The following is a 27,987-nucleotide window of genomic DNA, read 5'->3' as shown; positions in this document are numbered from 1 at the left end:
AAGATTTCCATAGTCGAGACGAAAGATGACTAAAGCCCTGACGACATGATGGAGAGTTTCTTTATCAAGATATCTCTTTATTCTCCGGATGTTTCTTAACTGGAAATGTGTTGATTGACAGAGGCTAGATATTTGTTTAGTCATAGTCATATTTGGGGACAAACTAAAACGAATGACAGCGAATGACCGAATGACAATTGACTTTGTACAGGGTTAATTATCATTTGCGAATGACAGCGAATGACAGCGAATGACAACGAATGACAACGAAGGACAGTGTTGAGAAGAGATAGAATAATTAACGGAGTGGAGTAAATGCGGTTATTGGTTTTCTGCGCAAAAACGATTTGAGGAAAATCGCACGTTACGTGGTTGCAGGGTTTTGGTGTAATTTACAAATAGAAACCACAGGGAAAGTTTTTGTGTGAGAATGCGCTTGAGTGCTGTGCTTTTTACCTCTGTAGATTTATATAGAACGATAACTGAAGCCGTTTCAAGATTATAGTATTGTTAGTTTCTAACAATTAATATCGGAAAAATGACGTTAAATTTACTTTTTAAAATCAGACTTACCATTTCGCTTACTATAAGGTGCATTTATATCTTTTCCGTACTTTACTAGATCTATACCCACGAAGTCTGAACTGTGATATCCGGTTGAAGCAAATGTCTGTGCTGTCATTACTGTCATTCGTTTTAGTCAACGCAATTTTTTAGTGTGTACAACATATTGTCATTCGTTATGTGTAACGCAATTGTCATTCGTTTTAGTAACACCCTCATATTTGCATCAAACATTATGCCCAAGTTCCGAACCGACTGTGTTGGTTCAATATGTGCATCACCGATTTTCAGTAACACAGGTGGCAGTTTCTGAAGAAAAAAGGGTGATCCAAGCACAATGAACTCAGTTTTGCTCTCATTTAATTTTAACTTGTTGCAAGTCATCCACTCTTGGATTTCAGCAATACACAGTTGAAGCTTCTCAATGGCATGCTGCCGTGCACCTGGTATTTTTGGGTCAAAAGAACAGTACAACTGTGCGTCATCTGATCTGCATAGAGATGAAAGTCTAAGGCATGACGACGAATGATTTTACCAAGAGGACGTTCACTTTTACGTCATCATGAAGTACTTAACATTTAGCGTTAGCCACCGTCCGCTCGAACTGCCAGTTTATGCATGTGCTTGTCGTGTACACACAACGAGGCCTAGTTCACGGTAAGCCTACGGCAAGTCCCCCAACCTGTTGGCTGTAGAACGCACGGATCGTCGAATAGCTGCAGCAAGCCGACAGTCTAATATTACTACAGTACTTCGGCCCTATCGTTGCTACTGTCAAGTTCACGTTCAATTATCCTGTAAGGAGATGGCGAATGATTATTTGAAACTTGATCTTCTCTTAGATGAGAACAAACTCCAAGAAGGAGCTCTTGCAGTGTTGAAGCATGTTCGCCCTGACTGGGACAGAGCAAATGTGAACTGCAAGGTAAGTCCAGGGCTTCACTGAATTAACGTAGTGTAGGCCTCATGAGTCAGGCGCTCCCAACCTATATGACTCTGACCTTGGAGACACAGTTCTTTTATATGTGAAGTAAAGGCCTAATACGGGGTGTTGTAGGCTAGGCCTAACGTTAGCCCTAATTTAACTTTAGGTCAAGTATAACGTTAGACTATTTTGTACTGGTCAAGCCTAAAAGCGTAATGTCTACACAGCCTAGGCCTAGGTCAATTTAGGCCTATGCTAGGCATAATTGTATTTTGTCGCAGTTTGACTCGCCTAGGCTGATAGTGATAGTGATACCCATCAGTTGCCTTAGAACTCCAAAGGACCAGCCATAATGATTCCCTATGTTATCATTTACAGCAGTGTATTTGTGACATACATATTAGGGGTCAGATTTGTGGTTATTCCTGAATTCTTAAAATTAAATTATAATTCATTGGTGAAAAATCTACTTTGTAAAGCCCAGGCCTGATACCAAAATACGACCTGCAACTTGTTGACAGTAAGAATCTAATACTGTAAGACTGCTATACTGGTGCATATGTAGTATATTTGTAAGACAGCACAGTAATTATCACAGCATCGAAACATGACTACTGTACTCTATTTGTTCTGGGTTGGATCGAAGTAAACAAATTTGTAGGTGATAGTGATCCTCATACCTGCACTGCATGTTCGTCTTCGTCTTCGTTACGGTGACACATCCGCAAAAAGGGACAATATCTCACCACACACACGTCAAGAGAGTAATTAGTTAAATCTGACATGAGTCATGGGCGGCGATCCTGGGGGGGATGGGGGGGATATATCCCCCCCATGAAAATGGGTGGAGGGGATGTAATACACCATATCCCCCCCACCAAATGCCAGGAATAAGAATATTTTCATGCCTTCATTTATGCATCATCGTGAATGTACGGCTCTTTTTAGCTTCATTTCTCGCCTATACCATAAACGCAGTGCGATCTTTTCAAATAAACCGTCTTTATAAAGCAAGAATAGTTGACTGTAGGCTTCATTGGCCCTATAACAACAAAATGTATTATTGCGCCCACGGTATTGATATAGTACATATATGCACCCTCATAGTATTCATATAGGCCCTATAGTAGGCCTACACACGTACATGTTCCCTCGAACAGCTGAGAATCTCATGTTACCAGGGTAATGCTTAATTAGGGGCGTCGGAGCGGTTCGCCGCACCACTATTCACGGAGCAAAAAAAAAGGAAAAAAAAGTAGCACTAAGAAGAAAAAAAGGCAAAAAATAAAGAACCAAAATGAAAACATACTTCAAAATGTGTTTCAGAAGATTAATCGGGTACAAAAACAGACAAGGGAGAATGCACAGAAGAAAAGCTCGGGAAGTGCCATTTCCTGCAACCTGGGAGGCATTTTTTCAAATTTTCTCCATTACGCTAAGCGCCAACCAATGGTGGCGCGTAGCGTAGTTTGACCTTCCAAACGTCCCCCACCTCCCCCGATAATTATGGTAGATGGCCACACTCTGATCTTCCGTACCAATCCCAAATAGCTTCCGACGCCCCTGTTAATACACGTACGTTTCACCTGGATGCCCTAGCAATCGGTACCTAGGAATGTAACTATGTGTAATTGTGTATTGCATGTGTATAGGCCTATAATAGCCTGCATGAGGCCATTTTCTTCATCGAATAATATAAAGAGCTCTCGAACATTCTAACGTTGCGCCTGAAAAAAGATTGGCAGGGGCAATTTTCCCAAAATAACACCCGAAGTTAAAAAAAAAGTATTTTGGATCCTGATTATGAGATATTTCGGACATGAAATCCCTATTTTAAAGTTGGGTATATGCCGCTTGGAAACCTCGGCAAGTGCCGTTTCCGGCCATCTAGAGGGTTTGTAAATCCCAAAATTTTCTTGTACGCTTCGCGCCAACTCATGGTGGCGCTACGCTTAGATAGTCAACAAGGTCATATCCCCCCCACTCGGAAGTACGGATCGCCGCCCATGACATGAGTACTGATATGAGTGACAGGATTCACAGAACCACTGGAACTACTAATGAGGTCTGAAGGCAGACTATTCCAATCCCTAATTGTATTTGGAAGAAAACTATACTTATAGCAATTGGTACTGGCATACAATTGGCAGAAATGCATATCGTGCATGTTCCGACTCCTACGCAGAGGCTTCCTTAGGCAGTCAATAGGAATCTGAGCCTGACCATGGATGCCCTTAGCAAATAAGATGATTCTACTTTGCCTGCGCCTCTCTGCCAACGGCACCAGGTTTAGGTCCTGTAAAAGAGATGAGACAGAGCCAGGCTCTCTTGAATAATCTGAAGCGATGAAACGGGCTGCACGCCTCTGAATGTTTTCGAGGTTGTGCTGCAAGAAAGCTTGGTGGGGATCCCAGACAGAACTGGCATATTCCAATATTGGCAGGAGGAGACCTTTATACGCAGCCAATTTTGCATCCTTCGAACAAGGGGATTAGTTTCTACGAAGAACTCCCAACATCCTATTGCCTTTGTTACACACATTTTGAATATGCTTTCCCCAGTTGAGATCTGAAGTGATATGAATACCCAGATATTTAACACAATCAACCTTAGCCAAGTGAACCCCATTGAGCATGTAATTGAAATTCACAGGTTTCCTCTTTCTAGTAATGGTCATAATGTTACATTTCACCGGCTGGAAACTCATGCCCCAATCTTTAGCCCATTGTCCTAGTATATTAATATCTTCCTGAAGTTGATGACCATCACTGACATCAGAACTACTGTAATTTCCATGGAGGAATGGACTTGTTTACAGCTAGACATATCTCTAACCCACTGCTTTCTGCACCCATAGAAAACACTTCTTATATAGCCTTGTAAAACAGTATTTCAGGGTGCTGTAAATGTGAACATGCATAATGATGATAAAATTTTGTTAATTGGTTCTACTGTATAGTCTGTCCTTGTTATTTTTCTTACTTTAATATTTATCTTGTTTCAGGTACTCTAAAGTAGATATAAAATGAAATGTTATATTATTGCAAGACCATAAGAATTAGGAAGTTTAGGGGAGTTTTGGCTATCCAAAACACTATCAAAATTGAGTGGCACTGTAAGGCATTATCAATAGGTATACTTTAGGAATAGTTGTACATTTGTGGCATGAATGAATGAGCAAAGCAACACAAAAATATATTATGGATGCACCGGATATCCGGTCCGTCCGGACTATCCGGCCAGATAATGAGCAATTATCCGGTTCCGGATATTTTTCAAAATCGGGCCGGATCTTTTTCAAAATCTGGCCTGAATTATTCCTAAAAAGGTGTTGGTGTTAACTTAAATCAATGTAAACTATTTCCAAAAATTAATAAAAACATTCAAAGTAAGGAAAAATTAGGTTTAACATGTTTAATTTAATTTTCTCAATGGTCTGACCTAAGATTTGCTCCTTGTTTCATACTTCTACTTCTTATTAACAATTTTCATTTGTGTAATGAAAAAATCCGGTTCCGGCTGGATTTTATCCGGCCGGATTTCATGTACTATCCGGCAAAATCCGGTTCCGGCCGGATCCAAAAATTTGGATCCGGTGCATCCCTAAAATATATGTAAATGTCATGTTTAAGACACACGTTTTGAATAATTCGATGGTGATCAGTTAATTAATAAATAATAATTATTGTGTCAAACTGTTACAGTAAGTTAACACATTATGTAAGTAGGATGATCCATGTTGACTACCAAATTGAAATACATGAAGCAAGTAGGATGATCCGTGTTGACTACCAAATTTAAATACATTAAAGTAGAACGATAGTGACAGAAAAAAAATCTCTCATTTTCATATATAATGTAGTTTACATTTAACCAAGCAACATATTTTTTTAATTTTCCAAATAGCACACCGGAAAGTTATAAAACAGGGAATTGAAACATCATTTTTTCGTCTCCGTAATTTAGGAATTTGCAAACACTGCAACGACCTTGAACAGCCCTCATGTCAGTGAATGACGACACACTGTGATGATCTTTTCTGTTGTGAACTGTTCAGTACGGAGCTGTGCATGCATTTCGTGTCAGCATAACTTTTTTCCGGCGTAATGTTCAAGACATAAATAGATAATGAATATCATGGTGTTTCTTGATTTCTTCACCACGTGTTTACAAGTTTTTTTTACGAAATTTGCGGCGATTTCGCAACGATTTACCAATATCTGGTGAGGTAACTCGCAAGCTGACCCAAAGTAACGTAAATCTCAAGATCACGTTTTTGGCGGTTTTATACAGAGTGATGTATGAATGTGCTCACTTACCAGTCAAACTGGCACAATAACAATAGTGATGATAGTCTCAAACGTAGTTTAGTATAACATCCGAAAGAAAATCCAAAGTTCTAAACAAAGTAGATTCGCTTGTATGCACTAGGCCTACTGTAAAACATAAACGTTCCTTGTTCCGTGTGTCATTAAATCCAACAGAAAGGTTTCACTGAGCTTGAAATACAACCGCATTTGAACTCAATCAAGTAGTTAGTCTAGCTCGAACAATTTTCTCACTACATGCAATGCTTATAGCGTTTATTCACATGCATGCCTCGTGGTTTGGGCTTCAGGAGGAATCGTATTCTAGCCCAGCTTCACGTAGGTCCGCAAACGGTACTTTCACACTGTGCAAACATAAGTGACAGTGTGCGCTACCGTAAGTAATACACGATGTTTTGTTTCGCTCGAGCATACATACATTTCCTATTCGTATTACATTTAAAGTGGTTTGGAGGGTATGAACGCATCTCTGCCCCAAAAAAACTCTGCCTAAGTGACGTCCATGCCCCAATTGAAATTTGCACGTGGATTCTCTCCTCACATAGTCATTACGTTGTTCACGTCTGACATGTCTTCCAGTTCCAACACTGTTGCATTTATCGGGATATATATAAATAATGCGGCATAAAAGCATCAATCTTTCAAATTTTTTTTACTTTAGTGACCTTGCCACACGCAAATTTCAATTGGGCCCGAGATGGCTCTATGACCGATTATTCCGTAATTTACATTGGGGCAGTCGGCTTCACTAAAACGACAAGAAAAAGCAGGAACAATAACACCTTATTAAAATTAGACCGTTAAATGTCTCACGCAGTGTATCAAATCTCCTCTCTGGTTTAGGATGTTTGTCGAGTCCAATGTAGAGTAGGTTTCAACTAAACTTACACACTAAGTGCACACTGCTGAAGTACACTACGCCGAGCTCACTTTGTTATCATCATAACGACGTCACTTGTCACTGTAGATCACGTGATCATCATATCGCTGTTCGCGAAAAGCCCAATTTTTGTTCAAAAAATCAAAGAGTTTAGGAATTTTTTTTAAGCCTTTCGCAACATCGGATTGACTTGAATTTTCACATGTGTAATATGGAAACCAACTAGAATACTCTTGAATAAAATCATATTTTTTTGTCGATGCTGAAAAATCACTATCGTTCATCTTTAAGCAAGTAGGATGATCCATGTTGACCACCAAATTAAAATACATTAAACAAGTAGGATGATCCATGTTGACCACCAAATTAAAATACATGAAGCAAGTAGGATGATCCATGTTGACTACCAAATTAAAATTAAAACAAGTAGGATGATCCATGTTGACCACCAAATTAAAATACATTAAACAAGTAGGATGATCCATGTTGACTGCCAAATTAAAATACATTCAGCAAGTACAATAGGATGATCCATGTTGACTGCCAAACTAATTTGTAAATGATATTTCTCCACCGGATATTCATGCAAAATGACCATTGCAGTTTGAAGAAGGCTGTAACTCATAGTACTGTACATTAATTACCAGCTATTAACAGTACTGTACATTCCAAATGTGTTCTATTTCAAGGAAAATCACTCAAGATAACTAAGTAACATTTGCCTTTACGCACATATCTAACGTGTGCACATATTTACACACTAGTGGATGGTATGCTTTAGAAGAAAATAAAACAAGCTGGAACTACAGACATTAATTATATAGAAATTTCATCAGCTGGAAATTTGGTCGCCTCGATGGAGGGAATAGACTGTCATTGACATACCGTTGCAGTTAAGATAATTGAATGATTTTCATCTATGGATGGACAGTATACATATATATGTGCTTCAATCCTGGTAAAAACATTGTTGACAATAGGAAGGAGGGGAATTTTTGGGGGAAAAGAAATGATTATTAGTTCTTTTCCTTAATAAGTTCCTTCCTTGTCCCAGTGTTTTTTTTGGGGGGGAGGGAGGCGGGGGAGGGGAGGGGAGAGTGATTGCTATTCAAAGAAGTGAGTGAATGTTGTTACCACAGACGTATGTGTGTAGGTGTTCCCATGTTGTTTCAGCCTGTTTACACAGGACAGACACTTTATAACTTGGTCATGATCCACATGAAAACTACTGTAAATGTCCAAAAATAAAGTGCATTGACACAATCTGACCATGTGAAAAGGTCATCGGATAAGATCTTGAAGGAATTGTATCGTTAAAGACCAATCCACACATGACAATGCCATTCACATCCACAAAATAAGGTATCGTGATTGTGTCGAACTTGTAACGAATTTTCCCTAGATTGGTTTCTTGAGTTTTATGTTTTTAACTGCTAATCCCAATTTGTGGGCACTGCCCCTCATGAATATTTGCATAACAACAGAAAAATGGCATTGAATGCATTTCAGTGTCAATGATCATGTCCATACTCAATATGAAGTTTCTATCTAATATGGTTAATTAATGAGGTATTACACTTTCTTTTTTATTTTTCAAATTAAATCCTACCCACCATAAATATGAAGACAATCCATTAAAGAAAATAAGGACCATCACTGTCCTGTATTGTATCATTGTGCCAAGTACCGACCCAAACCTGCTGTACTATTCTGGAGATTTCATGCTTACAAGCCCACTTTGAGGCTGAGCCAAATCTTATATGGCCCCACCCCTCATGAATATTTAATAAGCAACAGAAAACTGGCACTGAAAAATATAAACTGGCACTGAAAAATATTTCAATGATCAAGCATCATCTCTGTGCTAACCTACTATCCCATATGAATAAGTTAAAAAGGAGTTACTTTATTGTCCCTAATTTGAGCAGTTTTGTGTAAAATATAGATGTAAGGTAAATGTAATAATAATTACCTCATAGAGTTTTTAGAAGCAACAATCCCATTAAAGTTGCATAAATTTGAAACAGCTTAAAGACATATATCAGGTTCGCCATATAGTGTAAAAGTACAGTAGATATATGACCTAGCATGTGTTTCACTATATTAGGATATATGTGACGGGTGTCCCAGTCTGAACTGCAGGAATCCGGAATGCCGGTAAAATCGGGTTTCGTACATATACTGTACATGCATAGTTCATCACAATCCAGACAAGAAATAAAATGCACAAAATGAGTAAAATGCATAGACTACGTACAGGAGTAGCTGCTATCTGACATAGTTATTGTGTAATCTAATCAGCTAGGCCTAGAGAACCATTCTAAAGCCGGATCTGTTGAGTACGTAACTCTAAATACCCTACAGTATACCAGGAACAGTGATCACTCATTGTAACCTAATTAATACATACTGTACTTTGTTACAATTTAACTGGTTTAAAAAGGAAATGATAATCAAAGACTCCATCTCTGGTTCACTGTACTTAATTTCGGCCTATACCTAACAAAAAGTAAAGGCCTACATATGGCTATAGGGCCTAACAATTAGACTTGGGTGATCGTTATGGCCGGGGTTGCATACTGAACATTCTTTTACTGAGTGTACACCTTATAGGGTTTTTTAGTACACTTCCTTTCACAAGTTTTGTTTCTTATCCCCTTTTATATTGTTACAGTACTGTATGTCATACTTGGGTCAATCCATGCCAAATCAACAGTGGCCTCCACGTCGACCCTCTCAGAATCGACTGAAATTGATATGGTCTCTTGCCATATGTCTCAAAGGATGAAATTGGGCAAAAAAACTTTTGAGAATCTTTTGGTTGCTAGGATACGGCCCCGCCTAGCAACCAAATCCAGATTGCATTTTAAGAGCCCTAAATTTGTGTCAAGTTTGGAGGCATCTTTTGCATAAATCATAAATGTAAAGTATTTTATGTCTGATTTTGCAGATATCGTGGAAGACATGTGACCAGTCTTCAAATATACTGTACAGCTATAATTCATGTACATGTCTACAGTAGGTCTTCACTGTCCCAAACACAACCATGATATAGTATATCCTAACTGGAGTTTTGATTTGTTTTGTTTTCCATTTCATGTACCCAGGTCTTCACTGCTCCATACATAACCATGATATATCGTAACTGAAGTTTTAATTTGTTTGTTTTCCATTTCATGTACCCAGGTCTTCACCGATGGTATCTCCAACAAACTCATCGGAGCCTATTTAGGGGACGATAAGCGAAATATGGTCCTTGTCCGAATCTTTGGGAGGAAAACAGAGTTAATTATAAACCGGGAGTTAGAACTGAAAGCATTCCAAGTGCTATATGAAGCAGGATTAGGCCCTAAGCTTCATGCTACTTTTAAGAATGGTATCAGCTATGGATACATGCCTGGCTCTATACTTTCAACAGAGAGTGTCCGAAGTGATGAACTCTATCCGTAAGTATAGCTGTTTCTGGTATAACTTTTTCTAGTCTAATAACATTCAAGTCAAAGCTGAAAACCTACAGTACTTATGTATTTAAACAGCATTACTGCAATATATAAACTGTGTATTCAACTCTATTCATGTGCAGTACTCCAACACGTTAAAACGTGCGTGCCATTTATTCTTCATACTCATCTATATTGTATTTTATTCTGCAGTTTTACTACATATTAGCTGTCATATACTTTTGGTTACTGTTACATAGTGTTTTAGAGCACTTTTGTAGATTTTACACTTTATAAAATAAATTATTAAAATTATTATTATTATTAAATTATAAAGTATATTATCACCGAAAAGATGCGTTCCGTGTACGCAATACATACGTGTTGTTTCCCTAATATTACATACATTGCAATGTAAAGGAGGACATGAAAATAGACTAATGAGTAATAGCGTACATGAATATGAGTACAACAGTGTGTACTCCAGTATGAGTATGAGAACCAAGTACTACAAATGAGGACAGAACGTAGACAATTGAACATTGTTCAATTGTAAATTATTAAGAAAGATAATGATAATGTAACAACAAGATAATAATGCAACAGTGTCCTTTGAAATTTAATTTATATAAAAAGGCTTAGTGATTTACACAATTTGATGGTTCTTTTCAATTGATATATCACATACATGCCCAAAAGCAAACCTAAACAATAGCAAGTAATTCTGAAACTTGTTTCTTTTCTATTGAAATAGGATTATTGCCAAAGAGATGGCAAGGTTGCATACACTGAAGCCTAAAGATGGATTTAAGAATGAGCCAGCATTGTTTGTCACGTTAAGGAATTGGCTGAAAGTTTTACCAGAGCAGTTTGAAGACGAAAAGAAAAATGAAAGGTGAGGTATATATATTCAATCAATGCATTTGGTTGATTCCTATCCAAAGTATTTCAATGCAACTATCTGTGTGATGAGCATATCCTAACACAACCATGCCAAATCCTCTTTGTGACAAATATCTCCTAATGTCTCTGATATGCCACACTCTGGTATGATGAATGTTTCGTACACAGCTGCTACTGTACTGTATATGCCACATTCTGGTGTGAGGATGTCACAACAAACTGTAGCCATGCCAACCTCAGTGTGACAAGTATGTCTTACCCTGTTACAGTATGCAAACTCCCCGCATAATGAGTATTTCCAATCGTTGTGATATAGTATTACCCACACTAGTTACTTCTATGTAAACTTAGGAAAATTTAATAATTAAGCTAATAAAATTGTTCAATGTACATATTGAGATTTACTGCAACATAACAGTAGTATTTAATGTCACCCAAATCTACCAGTTTGCAAGCAGCCACATGTGTATGTTGGAGAAGCCAAAAGACTTGTGTTAATTACACATCTCATTGGGTGACCATCCAATTAACAGACTTTTTAATTCATTTTGGATGATTTTTTATTCCTTGCTGGAGGCAGAAGGAATCTATGCGATGGTAATTGCGTGCGTGTATTTGTGTTCGTGTGTGTGCGCCTTTGTGTGTGTGTATGTGATACTTGCTTGTAAACACTGTAACTCGAAACGTTCGTGGTGGATTAACTTCATACTTGGTATGTGGATCCGTCTTATTGAGTACAAGAACTCTATTTCTTCCTGTGAAGATCAATGGTCATTTTGGGTCAACAGAGGTCAAAGTCTGAAAGCATTGTAAACAGGATAACTCAAAAAGGTCATCTTTGTTGAACTACGTATGATGTACATGTAGATCCAGCTTACAAGAATCCTATTGAAATTGGTGGAGGTGAAAGGTCATTTGCAGACAATCCAAGTCAAAGTTTGTAAAACCTTTTAAACATAATAACTCAAAAGTAGGAATTTGTGGAAGTGTACTTAGTATCTGGAACCAGCTTTGTGAGTGCAAGAACCTATCGAAATTGGTAGAGGTCAAAGGTCACATGAAGTCAACATGTGTCAAAGTATGTAATCCTTGGAAACATGTTAGCTCCAAAATTAAAGCTGTGAGGCATATGATAATATTTTGGGTGAACATAGTTTGGTCAATTTCAGTTCAGTTATTAGTGAACAGGCCCAATATAAAATAGATCTTAAGAGATCTTCAGCAATATGTATGTATATTGGAGTCATCCAGGAAATGAAATCTGCCCCAAATTGTTGGTACTCTTGTGCATTGTCTATATATTTATCGTATTGTATGTACAGTATGTATTCTCCTGCAAGCAGAACCTCCTGCAAGCAAGAACTCGCAAAGAAGCTCCACTGGCTTATCAAAGCCACAAGCTGACGGAAGTCAGTCTCTTAGATTCATATTTAACGTCCATGATTACGAATTGTCAATTGTCAACAACTCTGTGACTGGACGACATACATTACTGTGGATGATTTCTCTGAAAAGTTACCACAAGATGTAATTATCATTACCTTTTCAAATTAATTTTACAGGTATGTTAAAGAGGGTCCTTCTCATGAACGTCTTGAGGAAGAGATGAAACAGCTCGAAGAAGTCCTCCTGCCTCTGAAATCGCCTGTCGTGTTTGCTCACAATGATCTACTCCTTGCCAATATCATTCACGATAAACAAGAAAGTAAATCAGAATTATAATCCTTATTAAAAGATTAAATGATCTTCCTCGTTTTGTAAGTCAATATCTAACGTTTAGCTCCAAGCATTAGATATGTTGAGCAAGTTAGTTAAATGATGATATTGCATATATTAGCTAGATTCAGTTCCAACCTTTTTCACTTTTTCACACAGTTTGGATCGTATTTGGATCCATTCCTATTCCTCAGTCACATCCCAAGACCCCATCGATAGTTACTGGGGTCAGTGTCCAACCATCAGTTCAGGTTGCTTGGATCAGTTTCAAGCCCTAAATTACTATGGTCAGTGTCCAATCCTCAGAGATAGTTACTGTACTAGGGTCAGCTCCCTATGTGTTAGTAGGGTCAGCTCCGTATGTGTTACTAAGGTCAGCTCCCTATGTGTTACTAGGTCCAGTCACCCATTCGTCAATACAGTCGCTAAGACCAGTGCAAAATCCTGAATGACGTTTACTATGATCAGTTCACTATCCTAAGAGATATGTTTCAAGGGTCAGCTCCCTATGTGTTATTAGGGCCAGTCACCCATTTTGTCCATACAGTTACTAGAGCCAGTGTAAAATCCTGAATGACATTTACTATGATCAGTTCCTTCTTCTGTTGAGAGTGACTAGGGTCAGTCTCGAGGGACCTCAGCTAGAATCAGTTCCCAGTCTAGGGTGAGTGCCCAATCCCCAATGACCGTTACTATCGACAGTTGCCGATCCCAAGTCAAGAGTGACTTAGGTCCGTCCCATCCCTCTGTTACCGTTACTAGGTTCAGTGGATCACAGTTGCTATAGATATTTCCCAATCCGGAGTGAGAGCGACCAGGGTCCCTCAATCAGAGTTCCTAGGATCAGTTCCCAATCGAAAGAGCTACTAGAGTTTGTGCCCAGTTCTCAGGTATGGTTACTAAGGTCACTGCCCTAATCCTGCAATTACTAGTCACTGCCCTTATCTTGCAATTACGATTAATTTGATCAATTCCTAGCCTGCAGCAGTAAATTAGTTCGGCCAATCATGAAGTGAAGAGACTAATTATTAATGAAATCCTCTTCTGAAAGCATTGAAAACTGAAACACTTTCAAATCTTTAGTGTGCATAGTTATGCAGCAGATATAATATAAATTGTCCCCAGTTTCTCTGGTCAGTTGACAAGTGCAATCAGTTAATATTTCACTAATCCTTGCTGAAAATTGCAGCTGAATTAAAATGATCACGTTCATTCAACTGAATTCCTTATAAATTTCATTCTTAAATAGGTTGATAGTGTATGTGCACATATTGGTCAATAAATAGGTTCATAGTAAATGCGCACATGTTGGTCAATAAATAGGTTCATAGTGTATGCGCACATATTGGTCAATAAATAGGTTGATAGTATATGCGCACATATTGGTCAATAAATAGGTTCATAGTGTATGCGCACATATTGGTCAATAAATAGGTTCATAGTGTATGCGCACATATTGGTCAATAAATAGGTTCATACTGTAGTGCATGTGCACATATTGTAGTATATGTATGTGCACATAGTGTATGCGCACATATTGGTCAATAAATAGGTTCCTAGTGTATGTGCACATATAAGTCAATAAATAGGTTGATAGTATATGCGCACATATTGCTCGATAAATAGCTTCATAGTGTATGCGCACATATTGGTCAATAAATAGGTTCATACTGTAGTGCATGTGCACATATTGTAGTATATGTATGTGCACATAGTGTATGCGCACATATTGGTCAATAAATAGGTTCCTAGTGTATGTGCACATATAAGTCAATAAATAGGTTGATAGTATATGCGCACATATTGCTCGATAAATAGCTTCATAGTGTATGCGCACATATTGGTCAATAAATAGGTTCATAGTGTATGTGCACATATTGGTCAATAAATAGGTTCTTAGTGTATGCGCACATATTGGTCAATAAATAGGTGAATAGTGTATGTGCACATATCGGTCGATGAATAGGTTCATAGTGAATGTGCACATATTGGTCGATAAATAGGTTCATAGTGTATGTGCACATATTGGTCAATAAATAGGTTCATAGTGTATGCGCACATATTGGTCAATAAATAGGTGAATAGTGTATGTGTACATATCGGTCGATAAATAGGTTCATAGTGAATGTGCACATATTGGTCAATAAATAGGTTCATAGTGTATGAGCACATACTGGTCAATAATAGGTTCATAGTGTATGCGCACATATTGGTCAATAATAGGTTCATAGTGTATGCGCACATATTGGTCAATAATAGGTTCTTAGTGTATGCGCACATATTGGTCAATAATAGGTTCATAGTGTATGCACACATATTGGTCAATAAATAGGTTCCTAGTGTATGTGCACATATAAGTCAATAAATAGGTTGATAGTATATGCGCACATATTGGTCAATAAATAGGTTCCTAGTGTATGCGCACATATTGGTCAATAAATAGGTTCATAGTGTATGTGCACATATCGGTCGATGAATAGGTTCATAGTGAATGTGCACATATTGGTCGATAAATAGGTTCATAGTGTATGTGCACATATTGGTCAATAAATAGGTTCATAGTGAATGTGCACATATTGGTCGATAAATAGGTTCATAGTGTATGTGCACATATTGGTCAATAAATAGGTTCATAGTGTATTCGCACATATTGGTCAATAAATAGGTGAATAGTGTATGTGCACATATCGGTCGATAAAAAGGTGAATAGTGAATGTGCACATATTGGTCAATAAATAGGTTCATAGTGTATGAGCACATATTGGTCAATAATAGGTTCTTAGTGTATGCGCACATATTGGTCAATAATAGGTTCTTAGTGTATGCGCACATATTGCTCAATAATAGGTTCATAGTGTATGCGCACATATTGGTCAATAAATAGGTTCCTAGTGTATGTGCACATATTGGTCAATAAATAGGTTCTTAGTGTATGCGCACATATTGATCAATAAATAGGTTCCTAGTGTATGTGCACATATAAGTCAATAAATAGGTTGATAGTATATGCGCACATATTGCTCGATAAATAGCTTCATAGTGTATGCGCACATATTGGTCAATAAATAGGTTCATAGTGTATGTGCACATATTGGTCAATAAATAGGTTCATAGTGTATGTGCACATATAAGTCAATAAATAGGTTGATAGTATATGCGCACATATTGGTCAATAAATAGGTTCATAGTGTATGCGCACATATTGATCAATAAATAGGTTCCTAGTGTATGTGCACATATAAGTCAATAAATAGGTTGATAGTATATGCGCACATATTGCTCGATAAATAGCTTCATAGTGTATGCGCACATATTGGTCAATAAATAGGTTCATAGTGTATGTGCACATATTGGTCAATAAATAGGTTCATAGTGTATGCGCACATATTGATCAATAAATAGGTTCCTAGTGTATGTGCACATATAAGTCAATAAATAGGTTGATAGTATATGCGCACATATTGGTCAATAAATAGGTTCATAGTGTATGCGCACATATTGATCAATAAATAGGTTCATAGTGTATGCGCACATATTGGTTAATAAGGAATCAACTATAGTGTGAAATGTATATGCTCATCAAGATTATAATATTTCTGTCAGTTGGTTCCGATTGGTGTTTATACTTTCTTCTTGCTTTCTGCAGATAAAGTTTACTTCATTGACTATGAGTATGCCAACTACAACTTTCAAGCCTTTGAAATCGGGAACCATTTTGATGAGTACTGCGGTAAGCGATAACATTTACAATTATCAAACTAACTTTAGCTTTGCTTGCAGTAATGGCATCTCATATACTACAACTGTTTGTTGTGGCAAAAAACAATGTTCTTGTATTAAAATTTATTGGCATCTGTGAAGCAATGTTTGTGCCGGTTTGCCAGTGAGTAATACTAATGTTAACAAAAGTGTGCGAACAACAAATTTGTACAATGAACAAAAAGTTGGAGAGCGGCATGCCGTTATAATTTTAAACAAACTTGGATCAGTACAATTCCACTGAATAATTTAGTGTTAAAATTTTGCATAGTAGTTTTGAAGGCATTGAATTTGATCTCTTATAAAATGCTATGACTGCTATACATCTTGGGACTTGTATAGCAATTTTCACATTAGGCAATGCTATACTGGATAAATTAGTCCCTGAATTGGTAGAGTTGCTGCAGCTGAAACAAAAATGCAGCTTTTGAAGAAATATTCATCGAACTGTAAAAAAGCGTAAGCTGTAGCAAAGAAATGTGTGTGGGGTGGAGGGGGCATGGGGAAGGTGGAAGAGATTCAGTTCTCAATCCTCAAGCTGCTACTTGGGTCAGTTTCAATCCTCAGTAAGTGTGACTGTGGCCATTGCCTGTTCCTCTGTTCATTGGGATGTTGGAGACTTTTATCCTGAAGTTCATCAGCAAAACAACAGGCACTGCAGTGATGTTGAATGTGGGGTGCCTTTGCCTACCTCAGTAATTAAGAGAGTGGTCTGATGCTGGGGTATACACTCTTGTCCATCGGATGTGGACGTTAAACGGCGGTCCCAAGAGCAGGAATGGGAGCCACACCCCTGCCTCGTTATCCTCTGAAAACTTATCGAAAAGAGAGGGCTTGAAATAAGGTGGTGTTCATCCATGATCTAACATGAAGAGGGTCTGAAATAAGCTAATGTAACGCTTCCTGATCCTGGGGTCTCTAAACTAAACTACTAATTAGCATAACAAGCTCATGAATTAACAACTTCTGCCGTGCTTCTAATATGTGCAGTCAGTTAAGGGGAGGCTCGCAAATCTAAACCGTCTGTGCCGGCACAGGGGGAGAGATACTCATGATGCATGTACATTAATCACTGTTGTTGAGTGCACACAGACACAAATGTTACGAGAGCTAATGTACAACACCTGATACAAATGTGCCCAAGCTGCTAATGTCTGAGAACAATAGCAAAGTAAGTCTGATCATGGACTTGTGGTTAACAGCGCCTTCCAGCAGACAATGACATAGTTAGTGGTCCACAGGAGCGTTTCCTCTTGCTTCTTTGAAGTTAAGCTTGTGTCTATAAAGCGCTACATCAAGTTTAACTAACATACTATAATGCTTGCAGTCATAGGCGTATGAGGCGGGGGGGGGGCTGGGGGGGATGCAGTCCTCCCAACCAAATGTTTTTGTGAAACTTTGGGCAATATGCTGAGAATTTTTCGGGCACCTACTGAGAGCAAATAAATTGTAATGATGTAGCTAAAGGAAATGAATAGTTTAAAAAAAATATCCTTGGTAATTAAAATAAAGTTCTAAGCATGCCTGACAAATTCGCCATTACTAATGTAAAAGCCTATATGATATGTACATTAACATATTGAACGCGCACGGACCGCGCGAAAAATTTTGGTTATATTTTTCGAGCAAGTCATTACAGCCCCTCCAAATCCAATTGGGCTCCTACGCCTATGCTTGCAGTAATATGGATACCCACAAGCTATCTGTTTGAGACAATGTTTGTCATTGTTACAGCCAATTAATGTGTTGTTTATATATCAAACATGTTTCTTTCAGTTGATGCAACAACCCAGACTGAAGTTTCTATGAATGCTAGCCAATGTGTGTCGCTGGTTTATATTAATAATGTTTATTTTTTTTCATCTACGATAAACAGGTGTTGATGAGGTCGACTATAACCTGTATCCTGAGAAGGAACACCAACTGAAATGGATACGAGAATATCTCAAGGCTTGGAATGAATTAAACAAGATTGCAGAACCCATCACTGACCTTCAAGTAGAGAAGCTCTACGTTTTAGCCAACAAATTTTCATTAGTGAGTGATTTCGATGGCCATCATAAGCCTATGCAATGTTGATGAGGTGCATGTGTTTATGTAGATGCATTTGCATATATGTATGTGTGTTTCCCCCTGCTTGTAGACATGGTATCTCAAGGAGGGAACCGTGGAGCAGTTAAAAATACACTTGTGAAATGTGGAAGTCCTATATAGACTTCAATAACCCTGTTGTGTAGATCTTTGACTGGTTGTCAAGAGGATGCAAACCTGTCTTTGCTTGTCAAATAGCTGGTTACGAACAAAAAGTGTAATTTTCATCGCCAAACATTTTACCATCCAAATACCAGTTTGAAGGGGTTAGCAATAGTATGCAGCTTGATGATTCTGTCAAGAACACTTTTTAAGGCTTAGGTGAGTATTACACTATTCCTACTCAGAGTCCTGACTTCTGCTGAGTTGAGCAACTGGGGTTGCTTATCTGGAGTTGCTCATCTGGTGTTCAACTCCCAATCTTTGTAAAACATTCTTCCATTCGTCTTCATCGCAAGATAATGCGCAAGAACTCCGCTGTTCTTCCATAAAAACTGTTCCTAGAGCAAGCAGATTTGTTACACATCAAAATCTAAGTTTGGCAGAGACATCTGTGCTGTTTTTTGTGCAAAGTATTGTGTCTAGAAGGACAGCAAACAGCTTTCAAAGTCTCCTAATATTTTGCACATTTTGCTCAGTATAACCCATGTTGCGTGAAAACTGCAGTCATTAAATCAATCATGGAAAGTTTTTAGGCCTAGGATCCTACATAAATTTCCAAGGAAGCATATTTGGGAATTTTTATAAAGCAAATAACAAGGGAGAAAAGTATGATGCATGAAAGTACAAATTGTTTGTCACTATTGTATTTTAGTGTGAATGCAATTTGACCCAGTGTATGATACTGTACCTTACAGTCATTACTGCTTATATTAACTGACTGTATTTATGCCTACTAACAAAAACAATTCTTTTTTTTTTTTTGTCATTGTGTTGAACGACGGAGTTGCGGCTCTAATTGGAGTCTCCGACACCTTGAGCTAATAATACTAGACTCCCAAAATTTTAAGAGGCATCCAAGCCTAGTGATTTCCTCTACCAAAAATTCTTTGGTTGGGATTGTACAGTACACACTTAAAAATGAGTATGTTTAGGACTTGTTACATTCGAGTGGACGTATATCACATTGTCCACGTTTATCTCGGAGTGTACATATATTTTCCTTCTTCTTTCCTCTGTCCATGCTACCTTCCAGGCTGCTCACTTCTTTTGGGGGACATGGGGTCTTATACAAGCCCACAACTCTACCATAGACTTCGACTTTCTAGAGTGAGTATCTCTGCTTATTATATTTGAGATGAACCTTCTCGCAGACTTGATAACTTTAATTTTATCGACTTTAAGTTTATGTTTTCGGTTGTGTGTCAGGTTGTCTATGTTTGCCCTTGCACCCGAGCCCTGGCTCGATGTAATAATTTAAATGTTCAATTCAGAACCCAATTTCTCATGGTTTGAAGCAGACAGATTATCTTGATGTAGAAATTCGGATGTGTAGGATGTAGAGCACAGGTGACATTTGGTGCCTATCAAAAGAAACTGAAATTAACACTGGTGTTTGGTCCAAAGTTCAATGTGAGGTCAATGAAGGTCAGAAGCTGATAACCTTGTAACTTATTACTCAAAGAGGAGAATGTTTACATATGCTATAAATTGCAGATGGCTTTAGTGTTATGAGTACAAGGTCCCTATTGTTTTTAATTGGGGTCAAAATGTCAGCATCTTTTCAAAAAGGAGAATGTTTACATATGCCATACTTGGCAGTTGGCTTTAGTGTGATGAGTACAAGGTCCTTATTGTTTTTAATTGGGGTCAAAATGTCAGCAGAGGTCAACATGTGACATTAAAGCCTTATCTGTAGAAAGTTAACTTTGGGAAGACTGTATTATTATTATATATATATATATATATATATATATATATATATGCATGTTAGATTGTTATAGTGATGTGCAACAAGTCAACAATTAGCTAATAAACCTGATAAATTGCTTTGTTCTGAATTGTAGTAACCAATCATGTTAACAAGTGGCAACAGTCACTGCATATGTAAAGCTCTGTTAATATATTATCCTTTATAATGTGGGAAGTAACAACTGGGTGGGCATCAGTATTTATTATATTTTTATCGTCGATAAAAAGTGACACACATCCTATTCACAAGAAGCTGTCAAATGCATCTACTGTATATGCAAAGTTTTGAGTTTTACTTTGCCTTTGATCAAGGATTACAATAGTAGTAATTTACAGAGCTGAATAAGATGAAAAACGGCGCTTTGATTGTTGTCAAATCCAGTTTAGTGTGCACGTTGTCAGTTTAATCCTCTTTAAATCTCCTAATCAAATAACTGGACCAATGGTAAGAGACAACAAACAACTGGTTAGGCTAAACAATCTGGTGGATGAGCTTGAAAATAACTTACATTGTAGCAAGTTTCTAAGTTTGGCTAACGTGTGGTGTAATAATTTCATGATGTGTTTTTATGGGGTTTTTTTAAAGTTTTTATTAAGAAATGTTTTGATTTGATCAACTACAGCAACTTGTACACTGGGTTTAGTCAATTTTGATGTGATGGAGACATTCCATAACAGTATATTTGGCCCAAAAAAAATCAGACTTAAAATGTCTTCAATAATCAGTCATATCTGAAAAGCCTCCCAGAAGGGGATTGAGCAATACAGAGTTTGACTCAAGAGGAACCTACAGGAACCTCTGGAAAGCTTGAGTGTTTTATTTTCGAGCACGAGCCTTCTTTTTACAAAAGATGGACAGTAGAATAGAAAGGTAATTAGGAGAATGTCATGAAGGGACAAAGTCTAAATGTAATGTAAATATATTCTTAAAAAGAGTATTACATGTAAAAACATCTCAACCTGTCGTACAGTATATAAATTACAAGCATTGAAACAAAATTATCAAATTCAGTGAAAAATTAGAAAAGTTAAACTCTCTGATACAAGAATAAGAATACTATGTAAAATATTAATACATAAACAATTTTGATTAAAAAATACTTTTCAAAGAGATGAGTCTTCAGGTTAGATTTAAAAAGATAATAATCGTCCACTGAGGTAAGTAAATGTGGAAGCTTAATCCATAGGCGTGGTGCACAGGTTGAAAAAGTATGCTCACCATATAAATTATTACGTGAGCCGTAGTTGATTGAGCCAGAATTCCCCGTCGAAGCTACTACGTAAAATACGACTAAAATGCTCTAGGGAACGTATAGCGGGTTAGTATACAGGAACCACAGTATTCAATGAGAGGATAGAAAGTCTGAGCCTTCGATAAATGTTAAACAAATAATTGAACTCTAAACTATTCTCTGCCTTAGTCATTGATGATAATAATATTTGTAACTAGACTCACTGTCAAATGTATTCTTCATGCAGTCGTTTAGAATGCTCTTTTTATCTATTTGTTTTCATTTCAGCTATGGTATCGCCAGATTCAATGAATATTTTAAGAATAAGGAGAAGTTTTTTGCTCTCAAGTTGCCCGAATAATCGGCCGTGAGTGGTACCTCCATCTACGGAACTGTACTTACTGACACGTTCAGTAACGTAGGTACTTACTGACACGTTCAGTTACGTAGGTATTACTGACACATTCAGTTAAGTAGGCATTACTGACACGTTCAGTGATGTATGGTTTGCTTTACCAGATTTATTCATCAACCCCAGTGTTATCCTGTTTGTACTATTCATTAAAAAGGCATTATCTTGAAAACTTATGAAAAACAAAATATGCTGCAAAACATATTTTCCTAATCTGCCTTTTATACTACTCATTTCTTTGTCCCTCCCTGTAACTAAGATTCAGCAGTTTTCACAATAGTTTTGGATGTTTTAATTTAAGTTAATATTAGAAATAAATTGATCAACCAGAGGTTTGGTTAAAGAAAGTCACAGAATGCTGCATTTTGAGTCAGTTTGTAACTCTTGTGTCGGCCTGATCGAGACTCGTGATATTTACAGATGATTTGGGTGCAAACTCTGCAAAGAGTGATTTTGTTAAATAAAACAATTGATTCCTGCTCATTACTTGCCAAGTTATTAATTATTTTAATCCGGTACAGGAAAATTGTGTGTCCCACGAAATTAAGTTGTTTTTGTTTCATTTGCAAACCAATTGATCATTCCTTTTCATTCATGAATTTGGAGGGTTGAAGTATTGATATGTGATGTTTTCATGGACTGGGTCTTTCCTTTCACTTATTAAAATATGGTTTCATCAGAGTGTAGCAAATTTAGTTAAAAATAAATGCAACTTGACAGTATTGCAACGAACAGTATTTAAACATTTCCGCCTGACAATTCTTGTTTGGTGATTAATTTAACAAATTTTACGGTTACTAAAATATGGGTGAATACTTGGCACAGAATTTAGCGCCAGAATAGGATAAAGATAGCACCATTTGCAATCTAAGCATACTTCAAAATTTGCAAAATTTTCCAATTCGGAGGGGGAACCCCCACCCCTGCAACCCCTAGGGGCCCCAGGACTTGAATCCCACTCCGCACAAATCTGTTTGGCACTCAAATATTCCTGAGCACATCCCTACTACTATGGCTTCTGCATTACACCCAGGGCAAAGAAACGGCAACATGTTACTTGTGTTCATTCCTTTATTCTGCAGCTTGAGTCAAGTTCACAAAAATGTTGTACACTCTTTCCATATTTCATCTTTTGAGATTCAAGAAATCGTGTTGAAGGCTTTTGAAGCTGAATATTATAAAAAAAAGTTTAATTTTACAATTCAGGAATCACAAAGTTCTTTCTGTTTTTGACACTCATTATGTACTACATAAGTAAAAGAAAATTAAAAAAAAATACAAATATAAATATGAAAACAACCATGAATACAATGTGTATAAGGATCAATTAGTTAGCATTAATGTTCCTTGACCTTATACACTCTGCAGTAAACGTATGTATCTGCTTTAAACAGGGAACTGCATTCAAGTTTCTCTGTTTTGCTTGCCAAATGGGAGAATCTTAGCAGGTTGGAAGAAATGCTCAGCAATTTTATACGCCCAAATTTATGTTGTTTTGTGGGAATGGGGTGGACAGAACTTATGTGCAAGGACTACAGTATGTAAAATTTAGCTTTAAAAGGTGATAGCTGATATTTTATCATCAAAGTCTCAGGATTTATGCTCTCCAGATATCTGTAGATTTCACTTCAGTCAGTATCCACCTATAAAGAGAGCATTTCAGATCAAATGCTTGATGGTTTTTCTTATTATTGTTAATATTATTTATCTGAAATTTTTCTGCATCTCTATGTCAAAACCTGTATGACAAAGATATTCATGAATTTTGTCAAATTTGGTAGATTTCGGTGAATGCATCTGGCAATATCAGAATCAGTGATGTCAAAGCAATTGAGCTGCAAATTGTATTTGGTTTCCTTTATAACATTTAGTTGACTAATATGCATAAAGGAAAAAGCCATTACCAAATTAAAGAATTACAGTTTGATGAAATTCTCTATGCAAAGACCAATGACAACTAAAGGAAACATTCCAAAGGTTTCAAATTTAAAGGTTAAATCATCAAAAGGATGATAATGGGAGAGTAAAGCATTTGAGAACATCAGCTTTGATGACATCACAGAACACCCACTGTGGTCTACTCCCTGGAGGAATCTAGGGCATAGCCAGTCATGAAATAAAAAATCATATAATATATTCCATCAAAATGATCAACTGTATCTCCAGTGAGGTACAAGACAAATTGAGATGTGTTTTCAAGTCTAACCGTGTGGAATATTTTGACACTTTAGGATAAATTGTTGAATTTTCTGCTACTGGAATATCCCTTTAACACCTAAAAGGTGTTAAACAAGTAACAACCAAACTAAAAATCTGTTTGACACAAGTTCACTCAAAACCAATCAACTTCAGATGTTGTTATTTCAAAAACAAGGCCGATTTTGCCAGGTTGATTAAACATATCCTTCTTTGAATTTAGTCAAGATGTCAAGTTTCCTCTTGTCTGTCCTTTTAAGAATACAGCATTTAAGGTATTTTTTTGCAAGATGTGTTCAAGCCAAATGAAGAATCATTGCAAAGAGGCTAATTTACAACATTGGGCATTAGACAAAAAAACATATTTGATGTATGAAAGGGTATATTTTGCCAAATAAGTGGAGTACACTACTCAGGAATACTGTTACAATAGTTCATGTTGTGTTAATTTTTGTAGGGCAAAGAGGAAGTTAATTTATAGCTGGCTGTATTCTCTCAAAATTGTAGTCACAAACCGGACCTTTGAGGTGTTTATAAAAATCAGTCATTTTGTTATGAAATCTTATATCACATCGTAGACCATTGGTTGTTATTTGTTGTTAAAATATTCATTTATGTAACCTTTTCTGCTGTTTCTGCAAAGCTCCATGAGCACCTTCGGGCGGATACCGATCCATTATTATCTTAGGGTTGCATTTTGGTAAATGTTTGTGTAATTTTTTAATGTCATTTTTCTCTTCATTTTATCAAAGGCCAGTATGTTTGATGGCCAGGTGGTGTGGGCAACTGAATTTCTCATTTGGCAACCGAACCATCCTTGGGTTTTTTCAAAGGACAACCAGGTTAACTACAATAAAACTGTATGTGTATGAAACATGAATTAAAGAAGCCAACCTACACTATTGTAGCAACAATATATGGCAATTCTGTAACGGTCATGAAAATGTCACTAAAATTTCATAAAAGGCCGTACAAGCCTTAGTGCCGAGATCTATGCTGTTTACGTGTAACAATAGCATGTAAGCCCCTCACAAGCATTGGAACACGCCATATGAACTTGTGTGCAGATGTGCTGGGTTATTGACTGATTAAAGGTCCCACTTGTGCAGTTAGTACCAAAAAGACAACTGCTTTAGGAAGCACAAGTCGAGGTGCTTAAAACATTTAGTTTGACCTGAAACTTTGGAAATACGTTTCAAGAGACCTCATCTTCAGTAATTACGAATGAAATTGTAAATACTACCAGTGATCTACTCATGGTACTGTTATGATCTTCAGTTGTAGACTGCAGCTCGTCAAGATTTGTAGAGAGGTGGATCTGATACGACAGCACCCTCGGGAGAGCCCCATTGGTAAACAATACTAGCGCTTCAAAAAAAAATTACTGGCTAAGTTCACCTTCTCACTGGCATTTCCATGAATTACAATACACATCAACTACTCTACAGGCTTGTAAGAGCAGCCCAATAAAGTGAAATAATATTTGCTATATTTACCATTAATAATCAGTAATAAAGGGCTTTGTATGGGATTCAGAAATCATGCCATGTTTGTGTTATCATCTGTTTTATGTTTTTCATGTCTACAGGCAAAATATTACAAGTGCCTTTTCTTCTTCTACTGACAAACAGCAAAACACACTGGCATTTAGACAGTACTAAACTAGCCTGAATTTTGAGGCCTGTAGTGTACTTAGCCAATTACCAGAGGCCTGTACTGTGACAGCAATATAAGAGTTTGTATCATGCATGTGGAACATGGCCCTACTATACTTGATGGGAAATTGAATAAGTTTGAGTGAATAACCACCATCACCAGTTACTTTAAATTTTAGCAGTGGAGAAATGATTTGCCTCCTCATTCATATAAACATCATTCCCAATTTATATCAATATACTATTATATATTTGTATTATCTGTGTGACAGATTTAATCTACGCCATTTTTTTTAATTCTTTGTCCTAGTATATCTTCATAATTGTAACTTGTATTTATTGGTAAATGGGTATCAGTGTAGAGTAAATACATATATACCATTACAAAATGTAATCAACACGTTACTGTATTCAGTTCAGCTCACAAATAAGCAGGAAAGCTGCTAATTGAGAGATACAGTAAACTGAGATGGAAGCCGGTCTGTGAGTCATAAAGTAGGTCTGCGAGTCATAAAGTAGGTCTGCTAGTCCTAAAGCAGGTCTGCTAGTCATAACGCAGGTCTGCGAGTCATAAAGTAGGTCTGCGAGTCATAAAGTAGGTCTGTGAGTCATAAATTAAGTTTGTCAAATGTAAAGTAAGTCTGTCGGTCAAGCTAGATCTACAAGCTGTATTAAACCTGGATGTATTAGCCAAAGATGTTAAGTATCAAAATATGTCTATGAGTCGTACAGTGAGTCTTCTGAGGTTTGAGTCAGATATAAGTCTTTTGAGTCATGATGTCAGTCTGTGAGCCTTAAAGGGTGTGAAGACTCACGCACAAAGAAACGTCTCTTGCTGGTAATCTGACCTAGTTTCGAATGAGGTGTAACAGAAGTGTTAGACACCACCATCGATCCCAGAAAATACAAACACAGCTTGCTACCGTCGATAATTAGACACTAGTGTACAGTCAATACATACAGCTACGATCAATACCCACAACACAGTGTACATAGCAGCAATGGACATCTCAGGTCTAGATAAAAGATAACAAGGTATCACGTTTCATTTCTGTCTGCAGTATGGGGCGAGTCTTCAATGCCTTTAAAGTCTGTGTATGTTGTCGGTCTGGAGTCGGTCTGAATCATAATATAGGTCTGTAAAGTAGATCTGTCAAATGTCAAACTGTAATCTATTCAAACATTTCAACAGGGTAAAGAAGCTTTTTCTTCTTATTTTACTGGGAGATTTTTCTTTTTACAAATAGAAATGTTTTTTATCTTTTAATTTAAAGAATACCTCTATGAAACTAACATTTGCAGTAAAATTTTGTAAATGTTGCTATGATTTTCGTTTCTTTTTTGAATTTTTTAACAGATAGAATCAAAGTGTGAAATATTAACATTCTGAATATCTTTCCTAACTTGAAATCTTGCAAGTTTGAAAAGGCAGAGATTATTAGTTGGGTAAATTTCAAGGGTAATTTGTCTAGTGAATATATACAGCAGGGGTGGATCCAGAATTTTAAATGAGGGGGTGAGTGCCCTGAGGTCATTAAAGTCAACTCCCATGAAGGGGATCTGGATTCACCCCCCACCCGTCCCCTCCACAGAAAATTAAAAGTTAGAAGTGAAATGGTGCATTCTGAGAGAGTTAGATAAACATGCAAAGGTTGTGCTAATAGCTACTGTGAATGTGGGCTTCACTAGGGGGGGGGGGGAGGAGAGGGGTGTTCCTACTTTTCCAACCCCCATGGATCTGCACCTTTGAGGAGCCCACAGCTGTTGCAAGTATCCTCACAGATGTGTAAGCAGTATACCAGAGAATTCATTTAGCTTGTACTAGATAATAATGGATAGACCTTTGATGTGGGACTTGAGAGCTGTATCAATATTTAGGTTTTATGATGTTTATCAATAATCATGTCTTTTATATTATGAATAAATATAGCATAATGTTAAATTATACAACTCAATACAACAGAGACAATCAAAA

General features: G+C 37.1%; 1 protein-coding gene across 2 annotated transcripts; it reads left to right on the top strand.

Moving 5' to 3' along the window:
* Positions 1-1,177: 1,177 nt before the first annotated feature.
* LOC139975850 (ethanolamine kinase 1-like) lies at positions 1,178-27,987 on the top strand. Of its 2 annotated transcripts, XR_011795925.1 has the most exons (9): positions 1,178-1,489; positions 9,884-10,143; positions 10,892-11,032; positions 12,603-12,745; positions 16,403-16,486; positions 18,392-18,552; positions 19,802-19,875; positions 22,038-26,531; positions 26,572-27,987. XR_011795925.1 is itself a non-coding variant. In XM_071984100.1 (8 exons), exons 1-8 carry the CDS (start codon positions 1,370-1,372, stop codon positions 22,108-22,110), a joined length of 1,056 nt encoding a protein of 351 aa, XP_071840201.1. In that variant the 5' UTR covers positions 1,178-1,369; the 3' UTR covers positions 22,111-27,987. The 2 variants fall into 2 exon arrangements, 1 of the variants encoding a protein (XP_071840201.1); XM_071984100.1 differs by having other exon boundaries at positions 22,038-27,987.

Source organism: Apostichopus japonicus, chromosome 11 (genome assembly GCF_037975245.1).
Source record: "Apostichopus japonicus isolate 1M-3 chromosome 11, ASM3797524v1, whole genome shotgun sequence".
In the NCBI taxonomy this organism is placed as follows: Eukaryota; Metazoa; Echinodermata; class Holothuroidea; order Aspidochirotida; family Stichopodidae; genus Apostichopus; species Apostichopus japonicus.
The sequence above is the reverse complement of the archived record's forward strand: the minus strand, read 5'-3'. Positions and strand labels throughout refer to the sequence as shown.